Source organism: Sus scrofa, chromosome 14 (genome assembly GCF_000003025.6).
Source record: "Sus scrofa isolate TJ Tabasco breed Duroc chromosome 14, Sscrofa11.1, whole genome shotgun sequence".
NCBI lineage: Eukaryota > Metazoa > Chordata > Mammalia > Artiodactyla > Suidae > Sus > Sus scrofa.
In genome coordinates, this window is record NC_010456.5 from 111,408,420 (window position 1) to 111,435,414 (window position 26,995).

At 43.5% G+C, this 26,995-nt stretch overlaps 1 protein-coding gene across 1 annotated transcript in view; it reads right to left on the reverse strand.

Annotated features, from left to right (window-relative positions):
• The window catches only part of PKD2L1 (polycystin 2 like 1, transient receptor potential cation channel), a 35,881-nt gene extending 9,716 nt beyond the window's left edge, over positions 1 to 26,165 (reverse strand). Inside the window, 2 exon segments of the mRNA XM_001927121.4 lie at positions 25,055 to 25,168; positions 25,825 to 26,165. Coding sequence (XP_001927156.2) covers positions 25,055 to 25,168; positions 25,825 to 26,059 — 349 coding nt within the window. The 5' untranslated portion in view covers positions 26,060 to 26,165.

A 26,995-nucleotide genomic window follows, 5' to 3' on the forward strand; every position in this document is an offset into this window, starting at 1 on the left:
CTCTTTGTAATCAATACATCTTTTGTGAGAAAATACTTTGAAACTATGCAGATACCCTGTTAATCATTAGTCTTTCATCTACTACTTTTAATGTCCACTGATGACTTTTGCCTGATCATTACTGTTAGGTTGTCAAGCTGTGATTTTTCTCATTCCACATTCCTTCTGCATTTATTAGTTGGCATTCTCTTCAAGAAGAGTTTCCCTTCTTCCTCATTCATTTCTTCATTTATGCGTATCAATATGAACGGATGGATCCTTGTCTTTTCTTTAAAATCTCTATAATTCTATCAAGTTTTTAATAATGTCTACATGTTATGAGTTGTTATTTAATTTTTTAACCAGGTCATGAAAGAAAAAGGAGTTCTCCTAAAATACTAAAAAATTGTTCTAGATTGAGACTAAAGAAACGTGCAAACTAAATGCAATGTGTGCATCTAGTTAGGAGATTATCCTGCACCATAATTTTTTTTTCTTTTGCTATACAGGCTATTAGTGGAATAATTAGTAAAACTGTAATAAGGTCTGTTCATTGGAGGATAGTACTGGGTCATTGATTTCCTGACATTGATCATTTCCTTGATTTTAGAAAATACACATTAAAGTATTTAGGAGTAATAGGGCATTATGTCTGCAATTTACTCTTTGTTGTTGTTGTTGTTGTTTTTTCTTTTTGGGGGGCCACACCCATGGCATATGGAGGTTCCCAGGCTAGGGGTCTAATCAGAGCTGCAGTTGCTGCCTACACCACAATCACAGCAACACCAGATCTGAGCCGCGTCTTCGACCTACACCACAGCTCACACAACACTGGATCCTTAACCCACTCAGTGAGGCCAGGGATTGAACCTGCAACCTCATGGTTTCCACTGTGCCACAATGGGAACTCCTGTCTGCAATTTACTTTTAAACACTTTTTTTTTTTTTGTCTTTTTGTCTTTTGTTGTTGTTGTTGTTGCTATTTCTTGGGCCGCTCCCGCGGCATATGGAGGTTCCCAGGCTAGGGGTTGAATCGGAGCTGTAGCCACCGGCCTACGCCAGAGCTACAGCAACTCGGGATCCGAGCCGCGTCTGCAACCTACACCACAGCTCATGGCAACGCCGGATCCTTAACCCACTGAGCAAGGCAGGGACCAAACCCGCAACCTCATGGTTCCTAGTCGGATTCGTTAACCACTGCGCCACGACGGGAACTCCTTAAACAGTTTTTTGTGTGTGCATGTGTAGAGAAAGAGGAAGGCAGAGAGAATGACAAAGGAAAAGTAAATGTGGTAAAATACTTATATTTGGGAAATCTGGCTGAAATGTATGTAAGAACTCTCTGTATTATCTTTGTAACTTTTCTGTATATCTGTAATTATGACAAAAATTTAAGGTAGGATTTGTCAGCCTCTTGTGTGCAATTCCCTTGAAGAATTTTCATTTCCAAATCTTTCACCACTCCGTCTGGAAAGGGAATGCCTTGTGGTAGACTGAAGTTTCATCTCCATCCTTAGGGGAGAGGATAATGAGTGGTCCCAGATTAGGCACGAGAAGAGATGGGATTGAGATGGCAGAACAGAAGGACTGGAGCTCAACTTCTCTCCTAACAACAAAATTTACAGCCAAATGCTGAGCAATCTTCAACCAAATGGACCGGAAACTTTCAAAAAGATATCCTACCCCAGAAGACAAAGAGGAGGCCATATCAAGAGGTAGGAGGGGGCTATTATGTGATATAAGCAACCCCATACCTCCCGGGTGGGAAGCCCCACAGACTGGAAAGTAACTGTTTCATAGAGACTCACCTACAGGAGGGAGAGTTCTGAGCCCCACATCAAACTCCCACATGTGGGGATCTGGCATTGGGAGAAAGAGCCCCCAGAGCATCTGGCATTGAAGGCCAGTGGGGCTTGTGCGCAGGAGCTCCACGGGACTGGGGGAAACGGAGAACCCATTCTTAAAAGGCGCATACAGAATTTCACATGTACTGGGTCCCAGGGCAAAGCAAAGTCTCCATAGGAATCTGCGTCAAACCTGACTGCAGTTCTTGGAGGACCTCCTGGGAGAACAGGGGTGAATGTGGCTTGTTGTGGGGGAAGGACTTTGGAAGCAAAGCTCTCGAGAATATCCAGCAGAGTGCCTTCCTCTGGAGGTGGCCATTTGGGGAAAATCTGGCTCCACCCATCAGTGCTGAGAAGCCCCAGGGCAAACAGTTCAGGTGGGATCACAGCCCCTCCCATCAGTAAACTGACTGCCCAAGGACCCCCCAGGTACACAGCCGCCTCTAATCCCATCGGGAGACAAAGCTCCACCTTCTGGTGGGAAGGCATCAGTCCCTCCCATCAGGAAGCCTTCGGCAAGCCACTACCAACTTCAGCCACAAGAGGGGCAGACACCAGAAGTAAAAGAGGCTACAACTCTATAATCTGTAAAAAGGTCACCACACCAAAAACTAGATTAGGCCTACAAGAAACATGGTATTTTTCCAGGGGGAATCAGCAGAAAGAAAGCATTATTACTCCGCATTTCCCCATTCCACTCTATAAATTCCAAGAAATGATTTTACTTCTCTCTAAATCAAATTTGTGACTACCCATCCTTAGCATCTAGAGCACTCAGACTCAACTCTTCCGCATCTGGGAAATGGGCTGGAAATCAAACTTCTGTCTGCTGAAATCTCACCACAGTTAAAACTGATGGTCAGTGAGCTGATTAAGTTGTTGTAATACCATCTGGATGGCCACTGGGTGGTATTCATGGCTGTATCTTTTTCTCCTCTCCAATCCTCAACTCTGAATTACCAATCATAATTAGAATTGCTCTGAACTGGTTGTCACCCCTTCATGGAGGCATAACATCTCTATTATCCAAGACAGTAAAGACTACGTACTTTGAGAAAAATAGTTTCACCTCATCAAATGCCTACCGATACTCAAAACACCTATATATGTCCAATGCTAAGTGTTTAACTTGCCCATTTCATTAAATCCTACAATAATCCTATTAGGTGCTATTGTTTTCCCTATTTCCAGTCTCCAGGCTGAAGTAACTTGCCCAAGGTAAACAACTAATGGAGCCAGGTTCCAATGCAAATCTGGTTGCCTCCCTAGTAAATTCTGTTCTGCTTTAAAGGCAGAAATGTATCCAAGGGGAAGAAGTTATAGGAGGGAAAAACCTAAGCTCCATAAAAGGCAGAACTTCTTTGCATTATGGAATGGACCACTTCACAAACATCCATTTCACCCCTGAGAATGTCTGCAAAGGACCACTTGCGGAGGGTCACGTGTCGGGGGAGGGTCCTACCATGGACAGTGCTTGGCCTTTCTGGTTCCTTCCTTTAAATCCAGTGAAGGAGTGGGATTGTTGCATGTGTTTCAAAAGGTGACACTAGGCCAAAGAAAGGAAGGGAGCAAGGAGGAGTCGGAATTTGCATCAGGTATATCACAAATGTCAGTATGTCAGTACTTTTTTTTATTTTTTAGGGCCGCACCTGCGGCATATGGAAGTTCCCAGGCTAGGGGTCAAATCAGAGCTGCAGCTGCTGGCCTATACCACAGCCACAGCAACACCAGATCCAAACCGCATCTGCAACTACACCACAGCTGACAGCAATGCCAGATCCTTAACCCACTGAGCAAAGCCAGGAATCGAACTCATGTCCTCATAGATACTAGTTGGGTTCATTACCCTGGAGCCACAACAGGAACTCCCAGTATGTTAGTACTTTACTACCGTTTTGTAATTGTGAGGACCTCATTCCAGGAAATTTTCAGACCCTGGACAATGAATGACTGCATGTGAATGTTATGAAAAAGATTCAGAGCCCAGGTGGCCATCCGACAGAGAGAATCTGATTTTTTTTTTTTTAACCTCTTGGACATAAACTAAGTTCTTCCATACACTGTATCATGCCTTTTAACCTTGGCTTCAGATCAAATCCACAGTTGTTGAATTATAACAATAATCACCATTACTGGCACTCATTAGTCACTGGGATTTGCATACATTGACTCTCCTAATCCTGAAAAAACCTCATAAAGTAGGAACTATCTGTATTTTATGTGGATAACTGAGATCCAGAATGTTATGAAATAATATGTCCAAAGATCAGATACTAAGCAAGTAGAACTTGGTTTCAAACTCAGGTCTGATACACTGAATTTATGCATGAATTTAGCCACTGTTCTACATTATAGTATTACCTCACTCTACTACTCAAAAAATCCTTCTGATTAGGGATCCTGACTCTCTTCAAAAGTAAACAAACAGTTAAGATGGTGCAAGTTCATAAGGTGTCGTTATAAGAAAACTATTTGAAGAGTTCAATAGCTGAGTCAGGAGGTAAACTATGAAAGCACTTCATAAACTCAAAAGATCAACATCTTACAAAGAGCTTTAAATTTCTTCATTCTGGTGTAAACAGATAAAGGTATATACATCTGTATCAAGAATTGGAGTTCCCATTGTGGCGCAGTGGTTAACGAATCCGACTAGGAACCACGAGGTTGCGGGTTCGGTCCCTGGCCTTGCTCAGTGGGTTAAGGATCCAGTGTTGCCGTGAGCTGTGGTGTAGGTCGCAGATGTGGCTCGGATCCTGCATTGCTGTGGCTCTGGCGTAGGCTGGTGGCTACAGCTCCGATTCAACCCCTAGCCTGGGAACCTCCATATGCCACGGGTGCAGCCCTAAAAAAAACAATAATAATAATATTTTTAAAAATTAAAAATAAATAAGTAAAAAATCATTCTACCTATTTGTTTTCAAGTCACAGGTTGAAATTCCCAGGTGCTGGGTGCTGTACTTGGCTTTGGGAGATCTTTGGAACCTAAGATCCTCTCTTGGCTCATTCCATGATTTTATTCAGGGTATCCCACCTGTCCCAATTATTTCACAGATGCTGATGCTGAATCTAACCCTGGCTCATGAATTTGGACAGGGAGCTCAAGCCTAAACTAATCCATAAATACTCCTCCCTTGGTACCATCATCTGTTCAGAGATAAACATATAATCCATTTCAGACCAAGGACTCATGAAGAGAGATTTCTGGAATCTTTTGGGACCTAATCTCTCTTATCAGATATTAGAAAGAAAGCCTCAGATGATCCAGACTTAGGATGAAATTGATTGTGCAGCTGGCAGAACTGAATAACAGAAACAGGAGGGCCTCTGATGATGTCATTAAGTCACTGGATTCATCAACCCTGAACCCTGCCCTCCTTTGGACTTTCATTACCTAGACAAAAACTCCCATTCAAGTTTAAGCCTGTTTTGGAGTTCCCATCTTGGCTCAGCCAGTTAAGAACCAGACTAGTATCCATAAGGACATTGGTTCGATCCCTGGCCTTGCTCAGTGGGTTAAGGATCCAGCATTACTGTGAGCTGTGTTGTAGGTCGCAGACATGGCTCGCATCCCGCGTTGGTATGGCTCTGGTGTAGGCTGGCAGCTACAGCTCCGATTAGACCCCTAGCCTGGGAATCTCCATATGCCGCAGGAGCGGCCCTAGAAAAGGCAAAAAGACAAAAACAGCAACAACGACAACAACAAAAACAGTTTTGTTCTGTTTTATTTTGGCGGCACCTGTAGCATGTGGAAGTTCCTGGGCCAGGGATTGAACCGACACCGCAGCAGTGACAATGCCAGATCCTTAACCCGCTGAGCCATGAGGGAACTTCAACCTGACATTTTCAAAAACACTGCATGAGTGCAAAGAAGACATACAGATGGCTGAGAAACACATGAAAAGATGTTCAACATCACTCATTATTAGAGAAACGCAAATCCAAACCACTCTGAGGTACCACCTTACACCAGCCAGAATGGCCATCATCCAAAAATCTACAAACAATAAGTGCTGGAGAGGGTGTGGAGAAAAAGGAACACTAGTACACTGTTGGTGGGATTGTCAATTGGTGCAACCACTGTAGAAAGCACTATGGAGATTCCTCAGAAAACTACATAGAACTACCATTTGATCCAGCAATCCCACTCCTGGGCACCTACCCAGAGAAAACCGTGGCTCGCAAAGACACATGTACTCCAATGTTCATTGCAGCACTAGTTACAATAGCCAAGACATGGAACAACCTAAATGTCCATCGACAGAGGAGTGGATCCAGAAGATGTGCTACATATACACAATGGAATATTACTCAGCATTAAAAAGAACAAAATACCGGCATTCTTAGCAGCATGGATGGACCTAGAAACTATCATGCTAAGTGAAGTCAGCCATACAATGAGACACCAACATCCAGTGCTTTCACTGACATGTGGAATCTGAAAAAAGGACAGACGGAACTTCTTTGCAGAACAGACGCTGACTCACAGACATTGAAAAACTTATGGTCTCCAGAGGAGACAGTTTGGGGGTGGGGGGATGTGCTTGGGCTGTGGGATGGAAATCCTGTGAAATCAAATTGTTATGATCATTATACAACTACAGATGTGATAAATTCATTTGAGTAATAAAAAATTTTTTTTAAAAAGACCGCATGAGGCAAATGGAGCTATGAAAGCTTTGGCTACTGTCTAAGCATCTCTGGAGGGTAGTGGATGATTTTAGCATATTTGTATCAGAGTCTACATTATTTAAAATATTTTATTACCCTATATTAAAGGGGACTTGCTGACAAAGCCAACTGATGATGATATTCTAGCAACATGTCTAAAATTAATTTCTCAGAGCTTTCTGAACTTTATTTCTGGGTAAAGTCAGGTTTCTAAAATATCATAACATTCATATACACACACATGCACATATGCACATATGTAGAGAGACATATATACTATGTGTATGTAAATATTTATCCCTACTCCTAAAAATTGCCCTTATGGAATAAGGATATAATATAGATTTAAAGGGAGGTAGGTATAAAAAATCAAAAGAAAAGCAGCTCCTATTTTTAACATCGCTTTTATCCATTATGATATTCCATGTCCCTTACATAAAATCCAACAAAGCCACTTCTTCCCAGAGTTAGCAGCTGGTGTGACCTTATTAACTGGTGAGACCTTTCTTACAACGAGAATTAGACAATCTGTGTTTTCCTCTTTGCTTCGGCTGCCAAGAACTTCAGCTTTGTTCTCCTTTGCAGTATATTTGTTTATCTTAAGTTTTCTGGTACAAATTATCTTCCTCCTCTCTCTCTCCTCACTTCTTTTGGTAAGACTTTTTATTGCAGTTCTAAAGGACTATATTTTATTGTTTCTGTGCTTTTTAATGTAAGCTGGCTCAGATTCCTTTTGGACATAGGTGGGACAAAAATATATTGTTATTAAAGAAGCATGACTGTAATAATTATTATTACTCATCATCATTGTAAGCTTGGATAATAACTCGATTTCATCCATTCCAGTGTTTACAGTAGGGACAGTATTCTTGTCCTCTTTTTTGAACTGCTGGAAGAGCTTCCCAGCTCAGAGCAATAATAATAAGCCAGCAGTTGTTTCCTGAGTCCCCTTTCGCAGGTGACTGCCATATAGGTCATCATTATATGCTACCGAGCTCCTTCCCTGCCCTAATTACTAGCTAATGGCACATAACTATCCTTTTCTTTCTTTCTTTCTTTTTTTTTTTTTTTTTGTCTTTTTGTCTTTTTGCCATTTCTTGGGCCGCTCCCGCAGCATATGGAGGTTCCCAGGCTAGGGGTCAAATCCAAGCTGTAGCTGCTAGCCTACACCACAGCCACAGCAATGCCAGATCCAAGCCACGCCTGCAACCTACACCATAGCTCATGGCAATGCTGGACCCTTAACCCACTGAGCAAGGCCAGGGATGGAACCCGCAATGGCATGTTTCCTAGTCAGATTCCTTTCTGCTGCACCATGACAGGAACTCTCACTTTTCCTTTTCTTCATAGGATGTCCACTATGAGAAATTCTTTTATTGCTGTTCTTCTTGGGCAATTCCTCCTTCCACTCTCTGCTTGCTATCCCACCTGCATATTCTGATTAATACTCTTGGCTCATCCAAAGTTGGATTCCAAATGCCTCATGTTTCTTAAGATGGGCAGTAGGCAGAAGAAAGTTGTGACCTGGAAATGAGGGAAGGGTTAAATTCTCAGAGCGTTCACTGGAGGATTTCATATCAGTGTACATAAAAAGAACATACCAGAGAGAACGAGATCACTCATATCTGCCTTGGTAACTAAGTCTATGAGCATTGCCAAGCCTTTCAGGGCTTAGGTTGAGAAGATTAAATTTCTAGAGAACCTATGACTAGACATGGCCAATTTCTTAGGAAATCCAGTTTAGGACTAAAGCGTTATGAGTTGCTTTTGAAGGAATTCAATCAGGCTGAAGGTGATCATTTGGAGAAGTGGAACAGGAATCCAAGCGCTGACTAGTAATCCCCCTAAAATTTCTGGTAGCTCTGAGACCTTAGGACAGGGGTAGAAAGACCTATAAATATCTGCCCGTGCTGAATCAATGTAACATTATCTCAGGAGATGATATACTGAAATAAGATACCTAGATGATTAGAGATGGGACTAAGGAACGGGCCACAAGGATATACTTGTGATCAGCTGCTAGAACTTCTCTATTCTATTCAGTTTCTTAGTGCAGATGCAAGGGAGATCAAAAGCAATTGATTCTTATAGATCTAATACAACCTAAGCTGACGCATTATAAACTATTGCATAGTTTCAGAATGGTTTGGCTAGTTTATTAAGACAGCAGTCAAACCAGGAGGTCAAAGCCCTGAGGAAGATGGATGGTCTTCTTCGGAGCCATCCTGGAAAGAAAAATACTGCCCCCAAATAGCATAGTTTTTATGTTATCCATAAACCTCAAGACATAGAATGAACTTCAGCAATGTCATGAGAGATATATAAGGCATATACAGCTTTGGTCTCTACAAAGAAGGGTACACTGTTTCAAGAGAAGATGCCAACTGGGATATAACATAAGAGACCTGCCTTTAGGATGGGGTTTTTTTCTGGCTAGTGAGTCAGAAGTGGTTCTACACCTAGAAAGTTATAAGGAAGACCGTGTTTGCTCTTATCCATTTCCTTGAATGATTTTGCCTGAGATTTCCCAGAGACTGATCATCATGGAGAATAGTACAGAGTTGAGGTTTAAAGATGTTTGTTGCCTATATCTAGTTACACCGAAGAGACATTTAATACTAAAACCGAGGACGTGTTAAGAGAAGAGCGCTTAATGTTAAAGGGTGCCATGGCTAGAATCCTTGAAACTGTGGACCCAGGAAAGCTGGGAAACCAGGCAAGACTAGAGCTAGCCATTTCATACACCGTCCTAACAAAAGATCAGAGAAAGTTGACTAAAGCGGTAGAGCCGGTAACAAGGGATTTCACTCACAGAAGCCCTGGACTTCACCTGTAATTTTGCAGTCCAAGCTGCATGCATCAAGGATTCCGTGAAGATTATATGATAATCAATACCATGACCAAATCATATGTTCATCCAATGCCAAGAATTGATTCTCTCTGGAGTAACAGGGTCTGTTAAGGGTAGCCTCATCATTGATTGGCTCATGAGACGTTGCAAAATAAAGGCAATCCAGGAAAAATATATGAAGACAGCTTCAGACACTGCAGATAAATGCATCACCTCCTTTATTATAGGGCATGTTCACTCAATACACAACTGGAGGCCCTCAAATGGTTCTATAAGAAGGAAGACATATTTAAGTCATTAATATAGGGATTGATTTTTAAATAATTGAAATAGAGACCATGTCATTATCACTTCAAAGGCCATGAACTCCTTGAAACACATTATCAAACTTTCACTGGGGTTCAAGAACCAAAATGAAAAACGTTTCCCTGGAGTTCCTAGCAGAGAGAAGCTTTCAAAGAAATCTCAAGAAGCTGTGTCAGAGACGGAAGGATGGGGGAAAGCGATGGCCAATGGACCAGGGAAGAAAGTCAAAGGGAAAGAAGAATCAGGAGTTCCGTCGTGGCACAGTGGAGACAAATCTGACTAGGAACCATGAGGTTGTGGGTCCGAACCCAGGCCTTGCTCAGTGGGTTCAGGATCTGGCGTTGTCATGAGCTGTGGTGTAGGTCGCAGATACGGCTCGGATCCCGTGTTGCTGTGGCTCTGGTGTAGGCCAGCAGCTACAGCTCCAATTAGACCCCTAGCCTGGGAACCTCCATGTGCCGCAGGAGCGGCCCTAAAAAAAGAAACAACAAAAAAAGAAAGAAAGATAGAAAGAAAGCAGAGTCAAACACTGTGGACAGATATGGATGAGAAGAAAGCAAAGTCGACTGGAGCCTGGGGAGAGAGATTAGAGAAAAGAAAAGAGGTGTTGGGAGAGGAAGTTCAGGATACAGAGGTACCCAGCAAGAAGCAGTGTTCCTGGTCCCTCCCTGCCTTCACTGCCAGCTGGCACCGCTGGCAGATATTTTGAAGTGTGAGTTATTTTCTACAGAGGGCATCAAGAGATCCTCCTACACTGGCTTTATTGCCACCAGCCATCAACACCTTAGGAAAGTCTCCTACACTTATTACCTTTGGCAGACATGCCATCTCACAAACAGCCTTCTAGTGGAAACCAACTAAAGCCTCTTATCTAAAATGTATGTATATTTATATGTGCTTAGAAAACGGTTGACATGATATATACCAAACTATTAACAGTGGTTAATAACAGTGGCCTTTAACATTCTCTAAATTATTAGATTTTTTTAAAAACCAAGATTGTATTAGCTAACATTTCAATAAAGATATACCCAGGATTTGGGGGTGGGGGCAGGGAGGAGGTTGGGGTGGAATTTTTTGATAAGGAACAGAGACATACTATTTTACATTTTCCTCTCATATTTACCCTTCCAGACTGTGAATACAGGAAAGCTCTTGCAAATCCATAACCAGAGCCCTTAGTTGGTTCTTTCTTCCTCCAACCCCTGCTTCCTCCAGGCTGACAGCCAATGATGTTAAAACAAACAAGCAAGCAAATGGCAGTGACTTTAGGCCTCCCTGGCAGTGATTTTGGCCTCCTCAGATATGAATGTTTCCCAGGTCTCTCTGACCATTTTGCCCCCCATATCTTGCCAGGGCCCAGGAGCACTCCTTCCCCATCCAATTCATCACATCATATATCACTATTGGTTTACATGTCTGCCTCCTTTGCTTCTTGCAGGCAGAGGATGAGTCTCTGTATTTCAAACCCTTTGATAGTTTGACTATGGCCTGACACATAGTAGGACCTCATAAATGTTTAAATGAATGAATGTGTCAATACCCAGCTCTTGTCCTTAGTTTGAACCCTTTACTAAAAAGCTCTCCTTATCTCATCTGTCCTTTTCCTCCATGCTGTGAAATAATCTGGTTTGACTAGCTCAGATGCATTCTCGAAGCAAGTGGTTCTCAAACATTGTGTTCTCAGGACCCCAGTAACTCTTAAAAATTACTGAGGACTCCAGAAAATTTTTGTTTATTTGGGTTATAGCTATCAATCACTACCTTATAGAAATTAAAACTGAGGAAAGGATGGAGTTCCCAACGTGGCTCAGTGGTTAACGAATCCGACTAGGAACCATGAGGTTGCAGGTTCGATCCCTGCCCTTGCTCAGAGGGTTGAGGATCCGGCGTTGCCATGAGCTGTGGTGTAGGTTGCAGACGCAGCTCGGATCCCGCGTTGCCGTGGCTCTGGCGTAGGCCAGTGGCTACAGCTCTGATTCGACCCCTAGCCTGGGAACCTCCATATGCCATGAGAGCGGCCCAAGAAATGGCAAAAAAAGACAAAAAAAAAAAAAAAAAAAAAAAAAAAAACTGAGGAAAGGAGTTCCCATCGTGGCACAGCAGAAACGATTCAGACTAGGAACCATGAGGTTGAAGTTTCAATCCCATCCCTGGCCTCACTCAGTGGGTTAAGGATCTAGCATTGCTGTGAGCTGTGGTATAGGCCACAGACGTGGCTTGATCTGGTGTTACTGTGGCTGTGGGGTAGGCTGGCTGGCAGCTGTAGCTCTGATTTGACCCCTAGCCTGGAAACTCTGTACACTGCAGGTGCAGCCCTAAAAAGCAAAAAACAAAAACAATAAAAAACCACTGAGGAAACATTAAAATATTTATCAATTCATTCATTTAAAAGCAATGATTGGGGAGTTCCCATCGTGGCTTAGTGGAAACAAACTCGACCAGTATCTATGAGGATGTGGGTTCAATCCCTGACCCCGCTCAGTGGGTTAAGGATCCAGTGTTGCTGTGAGCTGTGGTGTAGGTCGCAAATGCAGCTGGGATCTGGTGTTGCTGTGGCTGTGGTGTAGGCTGGCAGCTGTACCTCTGATTCGACCCCTAGCCTGGGATCTTCCATATGCCGCAGGCGTGGCCCTAGAAGAAAAGAAAAATAAATTGAAAAAATAAAATAAAAGCAATGATTGGGAGTTCCCTGGTGGCTCAGTAGGTTAAGGACCTGGCATTGTCACTGCTGTGGCACAGGTTCAATCCCTGGCCCGGAAACTTCCGCATGCCATGGACATGGCCAAACCAAAAAAAGAAAAAAGAAAAACAATGATAAGCTCAATACATATAAACATAAAACATATTTTTATGAAAAACATTCATGCTTTCTAAAACAAAGCAAAACAATTTAGTGGGAAACGTGGCACTGTTTTACATTTTTGCACATCTCTTTAATGTCTGGCTTAAGAGAAGACGTGGATCCTCATATGTGTTTCAGCATTCAATCTGTTGCAATACACTGTTTTACTTGAAGTATATGAAGAAAATATGACCTGCCACGAACATGTAGTTGGTTAAGGGAGGACCACATGAAGCCCTAAAAGGGTCTCCGAATATGTTCAGGGGGTCCTTAGAGCACACCTTTGAGAACCACTGCCCTAAGCCTTATTTCTGTAACTAGCACTCCACGCAGACCTGAGAATCTGCCTGAACTTAAAACCCTGGACTTCCTGCTGCCACCACCCCATGGTGTAAAGAGATCCTTATAAACATTGTATCTCTTATCTGTATACCACATTTCATAGCTTTCAAAAAGCTTTTCCCCTGCAATGTCTCCCTACAAGCCTGTCAGACATGATCTGATAATTCCACCTTACCCAGGAGCAGTTTCCTATGAAGTTCAGAGTATATGTGATTTGCTCAGGGTCATTCAGCTGGCGAGAGGCAGAGGCAGCACCCAGACCCATGCCTTAGGTATGGGAGCTACGTGTTCCTTCTCTGGCCACTCGCATATGTGATGCCCCAGATTTTATCAGCTAGTACTGCCTGCACTTCTGTGCTGGATGGAAACACAGCTGCTCCTTTCCCTGATCCTAAAATCTAGCACTTAAATGTCCCACCGTATTGCTAGAGACCAATGGCCGCCCCCCATGGGGGAAAACTAGATGACAAGCTGTCAGCATTGGACCACAGGATAATGTCCGGGCCCATGAGTCTTGTAAAAGTGATCCAGGCCCTGGAAATTCTGGGACACTGGGGAATTTTGCTACAGCAAATACAGGCCGAAGCCTGCTGATGGTGCCGAAACCCCTATTATTTAAGCTGAACTGGCTCATATCACCTCACCCTAGAAAGTCTTTGAAATTCTCTGTGTTTGGATGGGCTCCTGTGTCTGGGAGCTGAGGGTGCTAGAAGAGGCATGAAATCATTATTCCATGGCCATTGTTACGCCCTGGCAAGTGTTTTTAGAGGGCTAGTCTTTCTGATCCTTGCTAAGCATTATCCTGGTGATTTCAAACAGATCTCAGGCTTCCCGTGGGTTCAACTTTACATTTCAATATTTCCTAATTTATGGAAATGATGTGGAATGGCAACTGATACTTCCTGGAAGCCCACTATATGATAGACTCTGTACTAAGTACATTATTTTTTTCCACCAGTCTCACAAAGGCAGATGTTGTCCTCATGTGAAATACAGGGAAATCAAGGCCTCCAGAGATTTACATATCATGGCCTATAGTTGTCAAAGGCACTTTTCTTCCTTCCTTTCTTTCTTTTTTCCTCCTTTCCTCCCTTCCTCCCTCCCTTCCTTTCTTGCTTGCTTGCTTGCTTTTCCCATTTTTTGGCTGCCCCATGGCATATGGAGCTCCTAGGCCAGGGATCAGGTCCAAGCCATAGTCCTGACCTAAGCTGCACCTGTGGCAATTCAGAATCTCCAACCCATTGTGCTGGGCTGGGGATCAAACCCGTATCCCAGTGCTCCCAAGACACCGCTGATCCTGTTGCACCACAGCAGGAGCCCCCAAAGGCACATTTCTAATAACTGGTTGCACCATCATTTGAAGCAAGTCATCTTTCTCCAGGTCCTCTGCTCTCTCCATCATCATGTGCCTTCACTAATGTTATGATTCTACGTCACTAATTATCTTCAGGCATCATTACAACCACATACGGGATGGGGCGCACCCACACACATTTCCTGAACCTCCAATATCTTTCTGTTCGTTTGTTAATTCTGGGTGTGCTCAGTCAAGAAAGACATCCTCTATGAAAGTTTCCTCAAACAATTAAAAATAGAACTACTTCAGAGTTCCCATTGTGGAGCAGCGGAAATGAATCTGACTAGGAACCATGAGGTTGCGGGTTTAATCCCTGGCCTCACTCAGCGGGTCAAGGATCCGGCGTTGCCGTGGGCTGAGGTGTAGGTCGCAGACATGGCTCGGATCCGGTGTTGCTGTGGCTGTGGTGTAGGCCGTGGGTGTGGCCCTAAAAAGACAAAAAAAAAAAAAAAAAAAAAAACTACTTCATGATCCAGTATTTCTACTTCTAGATATTTATTCAGGAAATGAAATCACTGTCTCAAAAAGATAACGTTTATTGCAGTATTATTTACAATAGCCAAGGCATAGAAATAACCGAAGTGTCCACCGATGGACGAATGAATGGATAAAGAAACGGTGTGATGTGGTATGTGTGTGTGTAGGAGGGGGAGAAATACTGTATGTTCTTATTTGTAGAATCTTAAAAAAACAAACAAACAAACAAACACCCCCCAAAATTCCTGAACTCATGATACAGAGAACAAAGTGATGGTTAGCAGAGGCAAGATGTGGGAGAAATTAGTGAAGGTGGTCGAAAGGTAAAATTTCCGTGTATAAGATAAATATGTCCTGGGAATGGAAGGCACAGCATGGTAACTATAGTTAATAATATTGTGTTCCACATTTGACAGTTTTTAAGAGAGTAGTTTTTGAAAGTTCTCACTACAGGGAAAAAATTATAACTGTGTGGTGATGGATGTTGACTGAGCTTATTTTGGAGATCATTTCACAATACATACATATATCAGATTATCATTTGTATACCTAAAACTAATACAATGTTATATGTCAATTATATCTCAATTTTAAAAAGATGTATTCCCGGAGGTCCCGTCGTGGCTCAGCGGAAATGAATCTGGCTAGTATCCATGCAGACACAGGTTCAATCTCTGGCCTTGTTCAGTGGGTTAAGAATCCAGCATTGCCATGAGCTATGGTGTAGGTCACAGACAAAGCTTGAATCTGACATTGCTGTGGCTGTGGAGTAGGCCTCTCCCCCTAGCCTGGGGACCTCCATATGTCAAGGGTGTGACCCTCCCCCCGAAAAAGAGATGTATTCTTCCTGATCTCTGAGCTTACTTCAGCCTCTCCAGCCAACAAGAGAGTCTACCAATCTACAGACAGAACTTCAAATCCCCTAAAAGAAAGCAGAGTGAACAGAGGCAGGCATTTCTTTACAACCAGTAATGGATAAAGAACATCCAGTTGGCACTAATTGATGTGTAGACACAAGTCATCAAAGGCCAAGGGCCTCTGCCCTCCTCCTCCCCTGCTCCATGGTGACTGGACCCAGCCTTGCCTTGGCTCAGAGCCGCTCCTATGGGGGCTGGGGGGCAGTCCCAGGTGCATCTTTGAGATAACAATACTGTCTCCTAAAACAAACAGCCATTGTTTCCACACAAAGACCTTTAATGTTTCCTCCATCAACAAAAGGCTACAGCCATCCTGCCAAGAAAACAAAAGGCTGGAAGCCCTTTCATAAATATCGTGATGGTGGGAGGGAAGGGGTAGAGGCAGGAAAATCATTCTCCAGCACTTTCTCTGCCCAGGGATAAGACTGACCCCACCCATCAGGAACGCTTCTGAATAACTGATTGTTCCTGAACTATTCATAATGGCAATAATAACAGCTTCCTAATTTGTGGAACAGAAATAATAATATCTATCCCTTACAGGATTGCTGTTGGGATCAAATGAGATAATAGGTGTGAAAGCTCTTTGTGAGGTTTAAAGGTTTACACAACTGATATGGTTACTATGAAAAGATTGATGGTTCACCTACAATGCTTGCGCTAAAAAGACAGATCCATTTTAGTCAGATGAGACTCCAAAGAGTCCTGATATCTAGACCCACTCGGTTCCTAGAACAGAGCACCAGGAAGAAGAATAAAAATTATAAATGATACTATCCAATGTTGATGAAGTTGTGAAAAAACTGGTGGGATCTTATAGTACAGAAGCAGAGCAGGACCCTGTGGGGCTCCTGGGCCCACAGGCCTTTCTATGTCCCCCCATTCGTTGATATTAGAAAATAAGCTTCAGCCTCCATGACCTTCCCTGAGTTCCAAAAGGCAAATTCAAACAGTTGCTAATCAGGGAAGGGAGGGGATGCAGAGATAAGGGAGGCGAAATCCAGAGAAAATAGTGCAGCTTTGGGGCAGAGTCCAGATTCCTCTTCAAGGAATATACACAGATATTTTGAATTCTTCTGTAGAACTGAAACCCCCAAGAAATGAAAACAGGAGAGGAGGACCACCAGAACAAGTCCTGGGGCCACTAAACACTAACTCGGGGGAAGAATGAAATCTTGCATCTACCCTGATCCATATCTGCAGCCCTATTTTCTACTTCCAAACTGTAAAGCCACTTATTCTCTCCCAAAGGAGGGCACAGTCTTTAAGGCATTATCCTGCTGTGGCCTCCTTTGCTTGGCAAAGCAATAAAGCTATTTTTTTTTCTCCTTCCCCCAAAACTCAATCTCTGTGTTTCTATTCAGCATCTGTGGACAGAGGCTGTTTCAGTAACAGTAGCAGCAATATCATAAATTTGTTGATTGCTTTTTTTTTTTTTTTTTTTTTTTTGGTTTTTAGGGCCGCACCCACAGCATATGGAGATTCCCAGGCTAGGGGTTGAATTGGAGCTGCATCTGCTGGCCTACACCACACCCACAGCAATGCCAGATCCAAGTTGTTTGTGTCTGCGACTGCAACCTACACCACAACTTGCTGCAACACTGGATCCTTGACCCACTGTTTGAGGCCAGGGATGGAACCGCAACCTCGTGATTCCTAAGTCGGATTCTGCTGAGCCACTACGGGAACTCCTATTGATTGTTTACAGAGACAAAATAACAACACACAGCAAGTACTGAGAAGATATTCCTGACTTTGGCATAGTACTCTCTCTCCCTGGAAAGTCCAAGAAGATAATTCAACAAAGTTGAAAAAAAAAAGCAAATGGCATTATGTCATTCTTTTTTTTTTTTTTTTTTTTGCCTGATGGGAGGGGAGGGAGTGGGAGGGATCGGGAGCTTGGGCTTATCAGACACAACTTAGAATAGATTTACAAGGAGATCCTGCTGAATAGCATTGAGAACTATGTCTAGATACTCATGTTGCAACAAAAGAAAGGGTGGGAAAAACTGTAATTGTAATGTATACATGTAAGGATAACCTGACCCCCTTGATGTAGAGTGGGAAAATAAAAAAAAAAGAAAAAAAAAAGCAGCAATTTAGACATGTTTACCTACTATAGGCAAATATTGAAACAACAAGAGAAATGCTTTGGTTAACTGTGGTATGATGATAGCCGTTAAAATGAAAATATAGGAGTTCCCGTCATGGCTCAGCAGTAATGAACCCAACTAATATCCATGAGGACTTGGGTTCAATCCCCGGCCTTTCTCAGTGGGTTAAGGATCTGGCGTTGCTATGGCTGTAGGTTGGCAGCTACAGCTCAGATTCAGCCTCTAGCCTGGGAACTTCCATATGTCACGAGTGGCCCTAAAAAGCAAAAGAGAGAGAGAGAGAGAAAGGAAGAAAGAAAGAAAGAAAGAAAGAAAGAAAGAAAGAAAGAAAGAAAGAAAGAAAGAAAGAAAGAAAGAAAGAAAGGAAAGAAAATATAAAACCTGCTTACAAACACGAGGAACTATGCTGTCACTCTAAGTGAAACTGTACAAGATGATACAACTAGGCATAATATGTAAATATATGAATAAGGATTGGTAATGTGAAGATATCTTTGGTGTTGTAGTGGTTAATTATATTTCAAAGTATTCCTTAATGTTTTTATATCACCGTTTAAATAGAGCAATAAAAAGAAAGACCAAAAAAACCAGCTGGTAGAATTCTTGCAAGAATCTGCTACTTTTAGGGTAGGGTAGGATCTTGATGAGTATCAGAAGTGGATACTGCTCAAATGATACTGTCCATAAATGTGAAGTCCACTGAAAAAAACATAAAGGTTTTTGTGGGGGACAGCTCTCATGTGGTGCAGCAGGTTAAAGATCTGACGTTGTCACTGCAGCAGCTTGGGTCGCTGCTGTGGCTTGGATTTGTTCCCTTCTGTGTGCCACGGGCATGGCCAAAAAATAAATAAATAAATAAAATTTAAAAATGGAAATGCATTTTTAAAACAGACTTCAAGAACAGTTTTAAGTTCAAAGCAAAATTGAGTGGAAGGTACAGATATTTCCCACACACCCCTCACCTCTACACACACACAGCCAGAGTGGTACATATAACAATTAATGAAACTTTGTTAACATCCAAAGTCCATACTTTACATCAGGGCTCACTCTTGGTGTTGTACATTCTGTGGGTTTGGACAAATGACGTGTATCTACCATAATGGTATAATATGTGGTGGTTTTACTGCCCTAAAACTCTCTGTGCTCTAGCTATTCATTTCTTCTTCCCCCTAGACCCTGACAATCACAGGTCCTTTCCTATCTCCATAGTTTTGCCTTTTCCAGAATGTCATATAGTTAGACTCATAAAGCATGTAGACTTTTCAAGCTTGCTTCTTTCTAAAAAGGTACATTTTACAACCAGTCTAAAAGACCAAGCATTATGAAATTCTACTAGGTAACATACAAGTAATTATTATCAATGATTATGTTAGATTCTTGAGACACATTATCTCCATAAAATAATTGTTATTATTCTTGCTCTACCAACAAGGAAGTGCCTAAAGTCACAAAACCAGTAAGGGGAAGAGCTGGTATGTGAATCCAATTTGCCTAACTCTAAGTTCCTATCATTTCATTATGCCACAGTATTTATTTAATACCAAATATGGACCCAGAGGCATCTGAACCCAATGGCAGGAACTGACAGAGAAAAGCAAACTGGTATAGTGCCTATACAACCATATGTCTTGGCAGCTCTTAGAAGACAGTATTCTGGAGTTCCCATTGTGGCTCAGCGGCTTAGGAACCCAACTCCTATCCAGGAAGATGTGGGTTTGATTCCTGGCCTCACTCAGTGGGTTAAGGATCTGGTGTTGCTGTGAGCTGTGGCTGCACAGCTACTAGCTGCAGCTCTGATTTGACCTATAGCCTGGGAATTTCCATATGCCATGGGTGCAGCCTTAAAAAACAAACAAATACAAAACAAAAGAAGACAGTTTTCTGATAGGACAATACAACAGCCACCCTTGCTTTATGCCAGATATAGGGTCAGGACTTGCTTCCCCATCCTTAGGCAGGAGAGCTTAGTCAGTCTACTAACTAGAAAAATTAGGTGGGTCTAGTTTAGCATTTCTTAACATTTTTTGTATTGCACCCTAACCCAGGAGTCTCATGAGATATGTCTTCCTAATCACCCTCTATCCCAATTAAATTTTAATACCATGTATATTCCCTACATTTACTTATGTACTATGGCCCTTTGGAGAGCCAACAGTTATTGAAATATCTAAGTGGCTTTTTTTTTTTTGCCCTGTAAGAAACTATTTCCATCCCGTTGGGAGCTATATCATCCCCAGTGAGAATATACTGTCTAGCTAGAGATGGCCAGAACTCAGGAAGGCTGACAGGAAGCTGTGATACCAGAAAGGTGTGGTCAGCACCTTGGAGAGCGCCAAAGATGCCCTACTGAGACACTGCGCAGGACTCAAGGTTGCCAGAGAATTTATTTGCCTGAAGGAAATAAGGGGCTGGCAGGGGACAGGGCCTAGGAAACAGTATTAGTGCTATTTTATTGTGTTTTGTAGGAACCATCAGAACATGAAGACTTCCAAATTGATCTTCATAAGAAAGTTCTTGAGGGAGCTGGCACTTTATGGACAGGGACTTCAACTGTCAAAGGCCATTAATGGCATATCTTCAGGTAGTATAATGATTTCAAAGGTCTTTACTAAGAGCCCATTTCCATAGGAGCTGGAGGTTTTTCAAAAGTTTAAAGGTATCAGGTTAATTCTCCCTCAACCTCAATGGTTGAGTTCATGACACTTCAGTACAGTTTTATAGTGTCCGTTGTGAATTGAAAATAATAACATAGATATATAGCATGCTAATAGGCCATGTATTTATTTATTTATTTTTGGCCTGTGGCATGCAGACATTCCTGGGCCAAGGATTGACCAGTGACCTAGGCCACAGCGGTGACAACTCGGGATCCTTAACCCACTGAGCCAACAGGGAACTCCTTAAATGGCCATTTTATTTAAACTTCACACTAATCTTATCAAGTAGATATGATCATTATCCAAGACTAAGAGAGATTAGCAAACTTGTCCCACATCACACAGCTGATAATTAAAAGTGCCAGATTCTGCTGTATAGCACAGGGAACTATATCTAGTCACTTGTGATAGAATATGATGGAGGATAATGTGAGAAAAGGAATGTGTGTGTGTGTGTGTGTGTGTGTGTCTGAGTCACTTTTTTGTACAGCAGAAATTGACAGAACATTGAAAATCAACTATAATAAAAAAGAAGAAAAAGAAGTGCCAGGCCTTGAACCCACTAGGGCTTCAGCGTTCTAGTGGTTAATCAGTATGCTATACTTCCACTACATTGACTCAGCAGCCCTTATAAGGTTGTTGTGAGGGTTAAATATCTCACTAATAATCTTAGCATAGGACTATCTTTTTCACTCAACTTCATCAGAGATATTCTCTGACCCAAGATCCAGGCTTTTATCCTCTTCCCAGAATTAGACAAACTCGAAATTTATCATGTCACTCTTATGATTATAATGTTTCAGTGGCTTCCCACAGGGTCCTCAGGATAATATCTCCACTCTTTATTATGCCTCATAAGGCCCTTCATGACCTGCCCCTGCTTAAATGGCCAGCCTTGTCATCTTTTATTTTATATTTTATTTTTTGTCTTTTTAGGTCTTCTCCCACAGCATATGGAGGTTCCCAGGCTAGGGGGTGAATCAGCTACTGGCCTACACCACAGCCACAGCAATGCCAGATCCGAGCCATGTCTTTGACCTACACCGCAGCTCATGACAACACCAGATCCTTAACCCACTGAGCGAGGCCGGGGATTGAACCTGTGTCCTCATGGATACTAGTCAAATTTGTTTCCATTGAGCCACAACAGGAACTCCTTTTTAGATTTATTTTTTATTTTTATTTTTTGTATTTTTAGCAGCCTTGTCATCTTTTGCCACTTTGTTCTTCAAACTCTCTGCTCAAGCCACACAGATGTGGTCTCATTAACAATGCTCTCTGGGAGTTCCTGTCGTGGCACAGTGGTTAACGAATCCAACTAGGAACCATGAGGTTGCAGGTTCGATCCCTGGCCTTGCTCAATGGGTTAAGGATCCAGCAGTGCCATGAGCTGTGGTGTGGGTCGCAGATGAGGCTCGGATCCCACATTGCCGTGGCTCTGGCGTAGGCCAGCAGCTACAGCTCCAATTAGATCCCTGGCCCGGAAACCTCCATATGCCATGGGAAGCATCCCTAGAAAAAACAAACAAACAAAAAAAAACGATGCCCTCTGTCACTTCTGGGGTTTGGCACATGCTATTCTCTTCCCAGAAACTTCCTTTATCTTCACTCCCCTTTCAGGGAGCTAAATTCTCCTCTTCTTTCAGGCTTTAGGTTAGACATCCAATTCTTCTGTATGTGTTCATCTATTCCCCAAATCTGGATATAAATGAAGTAATAGCATCACAGAACTCTGTACTGGTCAGATTGACCATGGAGTATTTTGTCTATTACTGGGCATAATATAGATCAAGCCTGAAGATAGGCAACCAAGATAGTGAGCATTATGGAATATTTTAAGTTATATGGCAGGTACTGAGGTAATGACTTAATGGATATTACCTCATGTAAACCTCATATAATTCTGTTGGATTGGGGAGGTACAGCCAAGAAAACTGAAACCCAGAGAAGTTAAACAACTTACTCGAGGTCCCTCAACTGGTAAAAGGTAGGGCCTGGTGTTTGAACCCAAGTCTGTGTAAATTCAGAGCCCATGCCTTCAACCTCTGCAGAATACCACCTCTGGAAACGATATTATAAGGCTGATTTAGTGAGAAACTAGAAGGTCCTTAATCCTGAGAACAGATGACCAAGGAGAAACATGATAGCCATATTCATTACACAGGTAGGAGTTGTCACTTTGAAGAGTAATAGGGAAATAGATGGCTCGAGAGAAGAAAGCTCTCAAAAGGAGAAGATGAGCCCCTGAAAGGCCCAAGAACCGGTTCTCTCTGTACATCTCAGTCCGATGTCTGGCACGGAAGGAAGACCTCCATGGGTTGAAGGAAATAGAGCTAAAACCCCCATGGATGCTCCCTCAATAGAGCATTACCTAATAGAGCACCACAGGCAGGATCAGGGAGAACTAGATGACCTCTAGAGCTCCTGGCCACGCAAGGATTCTGTAATTATTGACTGAATCTATGACTCAGACTTGGGCAAATTACAGACCATCTAGCCTGAGTCAGTGTACTGAGATTTCAAAAAGTGGAGCAACCTTCTGCAGAGGTTGAAGGCATGGGCTCTGAATTTACACAGACCTGGGTTCAAACACCAGGCCCTACCTTTTACCAGTTGAGGGACCTCGAGTAAGTTGTTTAACTTCTCTGGGTTTCAGTTTTCTTGGCTGTACATCCCCAATCCAACAGAATTATATGAGGTGGCTGGAAGTTTTGAGCTCCTAGACCCAAAGCTTTTCACCTTGAAGGCAAAATGCTTCACCCTAAATCTGGGGAGTGAGAAAACTCTCAAACTTGCTCCAAAGGCTAATCTGGAAATAGAGACATTCAAGTCATTTACAGAGCAAAGATCTTCCTGCAGGTTTCAGCTGCTGTCACAGGAGCTGAAAAAGGAGAGGAACACTCACTCCTAGCAGGTGGTTGAGACAAAAAACAAAACAAAACAAAACAAAACAAAAAACCAACAACAACAAAAAAATGTCAACTAATGAATTTCTTTTTTTTTTTTTTTTTGTCTTTTTCTAGGGCCACACCCACAGCATATGGAGGTTCCCAGGCTAGGGGTCCAATCGGAGCTGTTACTGCCAGCCTACGCCACAGCCACAGCAACGCCAGATTCAAGCTGTGTCTGCGACCTACAGCACAACTCTTTAACCCACTAAGTGAGGCCAGGGATCGAACCCGCAACCTCATGGTTCCTAGTCGGATTCGTTAACCACTGAGCCATGACAGGAACTCCAACAAATGAATTTCTGATAGTCATTTGCTGAATCAAATGGGTCCCAAAAGTGTTCACTGGGCCAACTGTTGTTCCCCCCCCAAACTCTGATTCCATTCATTCCATGCTCATGGCCTGTGGTCAATACTCAGAACTGTCCCCTCTACCCCCAGAGAGTGAGTCCCAACAGAGTACAACTGAAAGCAAATATTCACCTTTCCTAGAGGGCTCATATAAATGTAGATGGTTCACAAAGATGATGAAATTTTTAACCAAAACTTATATTATCAGACCTTCAGATTCTACTTGCAAGAGACTCATGCATGCTAAGAAGAACAGAGCCTTCTGTGGGGGTATAAAGACACCTAGTGATGGAAGTACCTTAATTGTATGGTCCGAGGTACAAATTCAATCAGTACACACATATACACACACACAACGCTATGAGACTAGCCGAAATTCTCTTGTGCCAAAAATGTTTCCTTTTATGGCCACACCTATGGCATGTGGAAGTTCCCAGGCCAGGGACTGAATCTGACCCACGGCACCTGCAGCACTGCCAGATCCTTTAACCCACTGTGCTGGGCCGGGGATTGAATCTGAGCCTCCTGTGCACCCCAAGATGCTGCCATTGGATTCTTAACCCACTGAGCCACAGTGGGAACTCTTGGTGCACAAATTTTAAAGAAGCAATGAACTAAGTACAACACACCCTTATCTATCAGCCTTATAGCATCCGTTTGGTGCATCTTTATTATGATCTACAGTTCTTTGACTCTATCCTTCCATGGTTTACCAACCTATCTTTTCACTTGCTTCTCTCAACTTAAAAGACCAAACCTTCACAGCGTATATCTAGAGCTAGAGCTTCAGTTAAGTTTCCCTCAATGCCTGTGACAGGGCGCTCCCTCACATGGGAGAACCTTAGCTGCACTGACCACTGCTTACATCTTTAAGCCTTTCTTTTATCAGGGATCTGAGCTCAAAGGTGTGCTGAATCTTTTTCTTCCTGCCTCTAAAGAAACATGGATCAGATATCGTATAACTATGTGTAACCCAGCAAATTATTTTTTTCTGAACAGAAAGAAGTGTCTTCCACTCTTTACAGAAGAGTCAAAACTTCCACCTGCTAATAGAAAGCAGTGACTGCTGAGTAGGTACCAGGAACTTGAACTTAAAAACTGGATTTCCCTTGTAACTCTTGACAAAGAAACGTACATTAAACGTTTTCCAGCAATATGCCTTTCTCTCCTGAACTCAGTTAACAAGTGCTTTTTAATCAAAATATCTTGGGCTGAAAAGGTTAAAAAAAAATATATATATATATGGTTACTATTGATATACAGATCCCAGGACACAGCCTGCTTACATAGGATGGAGGCTGTCCCCACAGACATTGCCTAGGGAGGTGTGTACACAGATACTGTACACATAGATGTCCTCACGGACTGATGTACATAGAGGCAGATGTTACTCACAGAGACAGATATCCACCAGGAACACGATGTACACCAAAAGCTCCCGAAGGGTGGTCTTGACATAAAGTTCCCGGTTCTCAGCTGTATTCTCAGTCAAGCTTGTTCCCCAGAGTCCTAAGGGACATTGGAAAGATGCCCAGGATCTCCAACAGAAGGGTGCCTTCCAGTGACCCCACCCATCCATCCCTGCACTTTATTCTCATTTCCACCCCAGCCCCTTTCCCCATCACCTTATCTCAGGTGGGGCAGTCTAAGGTTCCATGTCTTCCCTCAAACTAGCTCTGCATACCATTCTGTGGCCCCAAGAGATGACTGTGCCAGCCTCATCCTCTGGGAGACCAGTAGACCAGCCTCTGTACTCTGGGGAATTCAGCTCTAACACAGACAATTCACAACTCCCAAAGAGATCCTGAGATTCCACCTCTCCTTCAGATTGTATCCCCCCCCTTTTTTTTTTTTTTTGCCTTTTCTAGAGCCATTCCCATGGCATATGGAGGTTCCCAGGCTAGGGGTTGAATTGGAGCTGCAGCCGCCAGCCTATGCCACAGCCACAGCAACGTGGGATCCTACATCACAGCTCACGGCAACGCCGGATCCTTAACCCACTGAGCAAGGCCAGGGATCGAACCCGCAACCTCATGGTTCCTAGTCAGATTCGTTAACCACTGAGCCACAACAGGAACTCCAGATTGTATGCCCTTCTGAAAACTTCTGGTGACCCCTCTCCTGACTCCTCTCCCAGGAGAACACCCCGCCTCCCAACCAGGTACCTCTGATGCTGCGACAGATCTGGAGGCAGCAGCTGGACACCAGGGTCTTGGGTGCCTTCTCCTGGGGTCCATCTTCAGGCTGCTTGGATTGGGGTTGAGGAGGCACCACACTGGAGACGGTGCAGATCCTCAGTGTCCCATGCAGGGAAGGGGGACTACTGTAGGCTGGGTTGTCCCAGGCTCCATTCCCCAGCTTGTGTAGCTCCTGCGCCTCGGGACTTTCCACAGCCTTCATGGGGAATGAGGTGGGGAACCTGGTGCCTCAGGTACCCACTCTCACCTGGAGAAAGAGGGAGCAAAGCCACAGCCCAGTCCAGCCAGCAGAGGGCAAAGGAAGGGAGCGTGAGGGCAGCTGGTCTCCCACAGCCTCTGCCTCCAGCCTTTTGTAGGGGAAATCTGTGCCCATTTGGGGGAGGGAGCAGAGGCAGAAGGTGGGGGGTGGCCATCAATCCCGTCAGGGGCTCTCAGTCTGATAGGTGCAGGGCAGGGGGCGGGGGGGGGGGTGGGGTGGGGGTGGGATAGAGGATATGGAGATTGGGGTTGGCAGGAAGGAGGGGTGAAAGAGGTAAATGCTGGGGGAGAGGAGGGCTGCTTGCAGATGGGGCCTGGGGGATGGTCCTGCATCTGACAGAAACAGTGATGAAAAAGCACTGGGCGGAGCTGGGAGAAGAGGAGGCAGGTCAGAGCTAATTTCCACTAAAAGCTCCTGAAAGGACTGACATGAATTAGGGTGGGGACCACGGCCAGGCCTGGGAGACTGAAAAGTGCCACCTCCCTCCCAGGCTCAGCCAGTGGTGTCTAAGGCTCTTTTACTGTCTTACCTTGAGCTGTCCCCCTGGTGGAGAAGGCGGGGGGGGGGGGGGGGGGGGAGAAACAGGGACTCTCCTCCCTTGTTCCACCCCCACAGCTAGGGGAAAAGGATGGTGGCAGGAGTATCCCCTGTTTCAGATATTGAAGGGACAGGCTCTCTGACCACAGATGAGGAGGGGGAAAACCCTACAGAATTCCAGATCATCTGTATCCTTTTTTCTTTTTCTTTTTTTTTTTTTTTTTGTCTGGGCTCTTATAGCTTATGGGTGAGCGATACCAATAGAAAGGTCTTCCTTAAGGGTGTGGGGCTCAGGCTAGGGAAGAGGCTAAGCACTGACTGGGGAGATGGATTAGAGAGCAA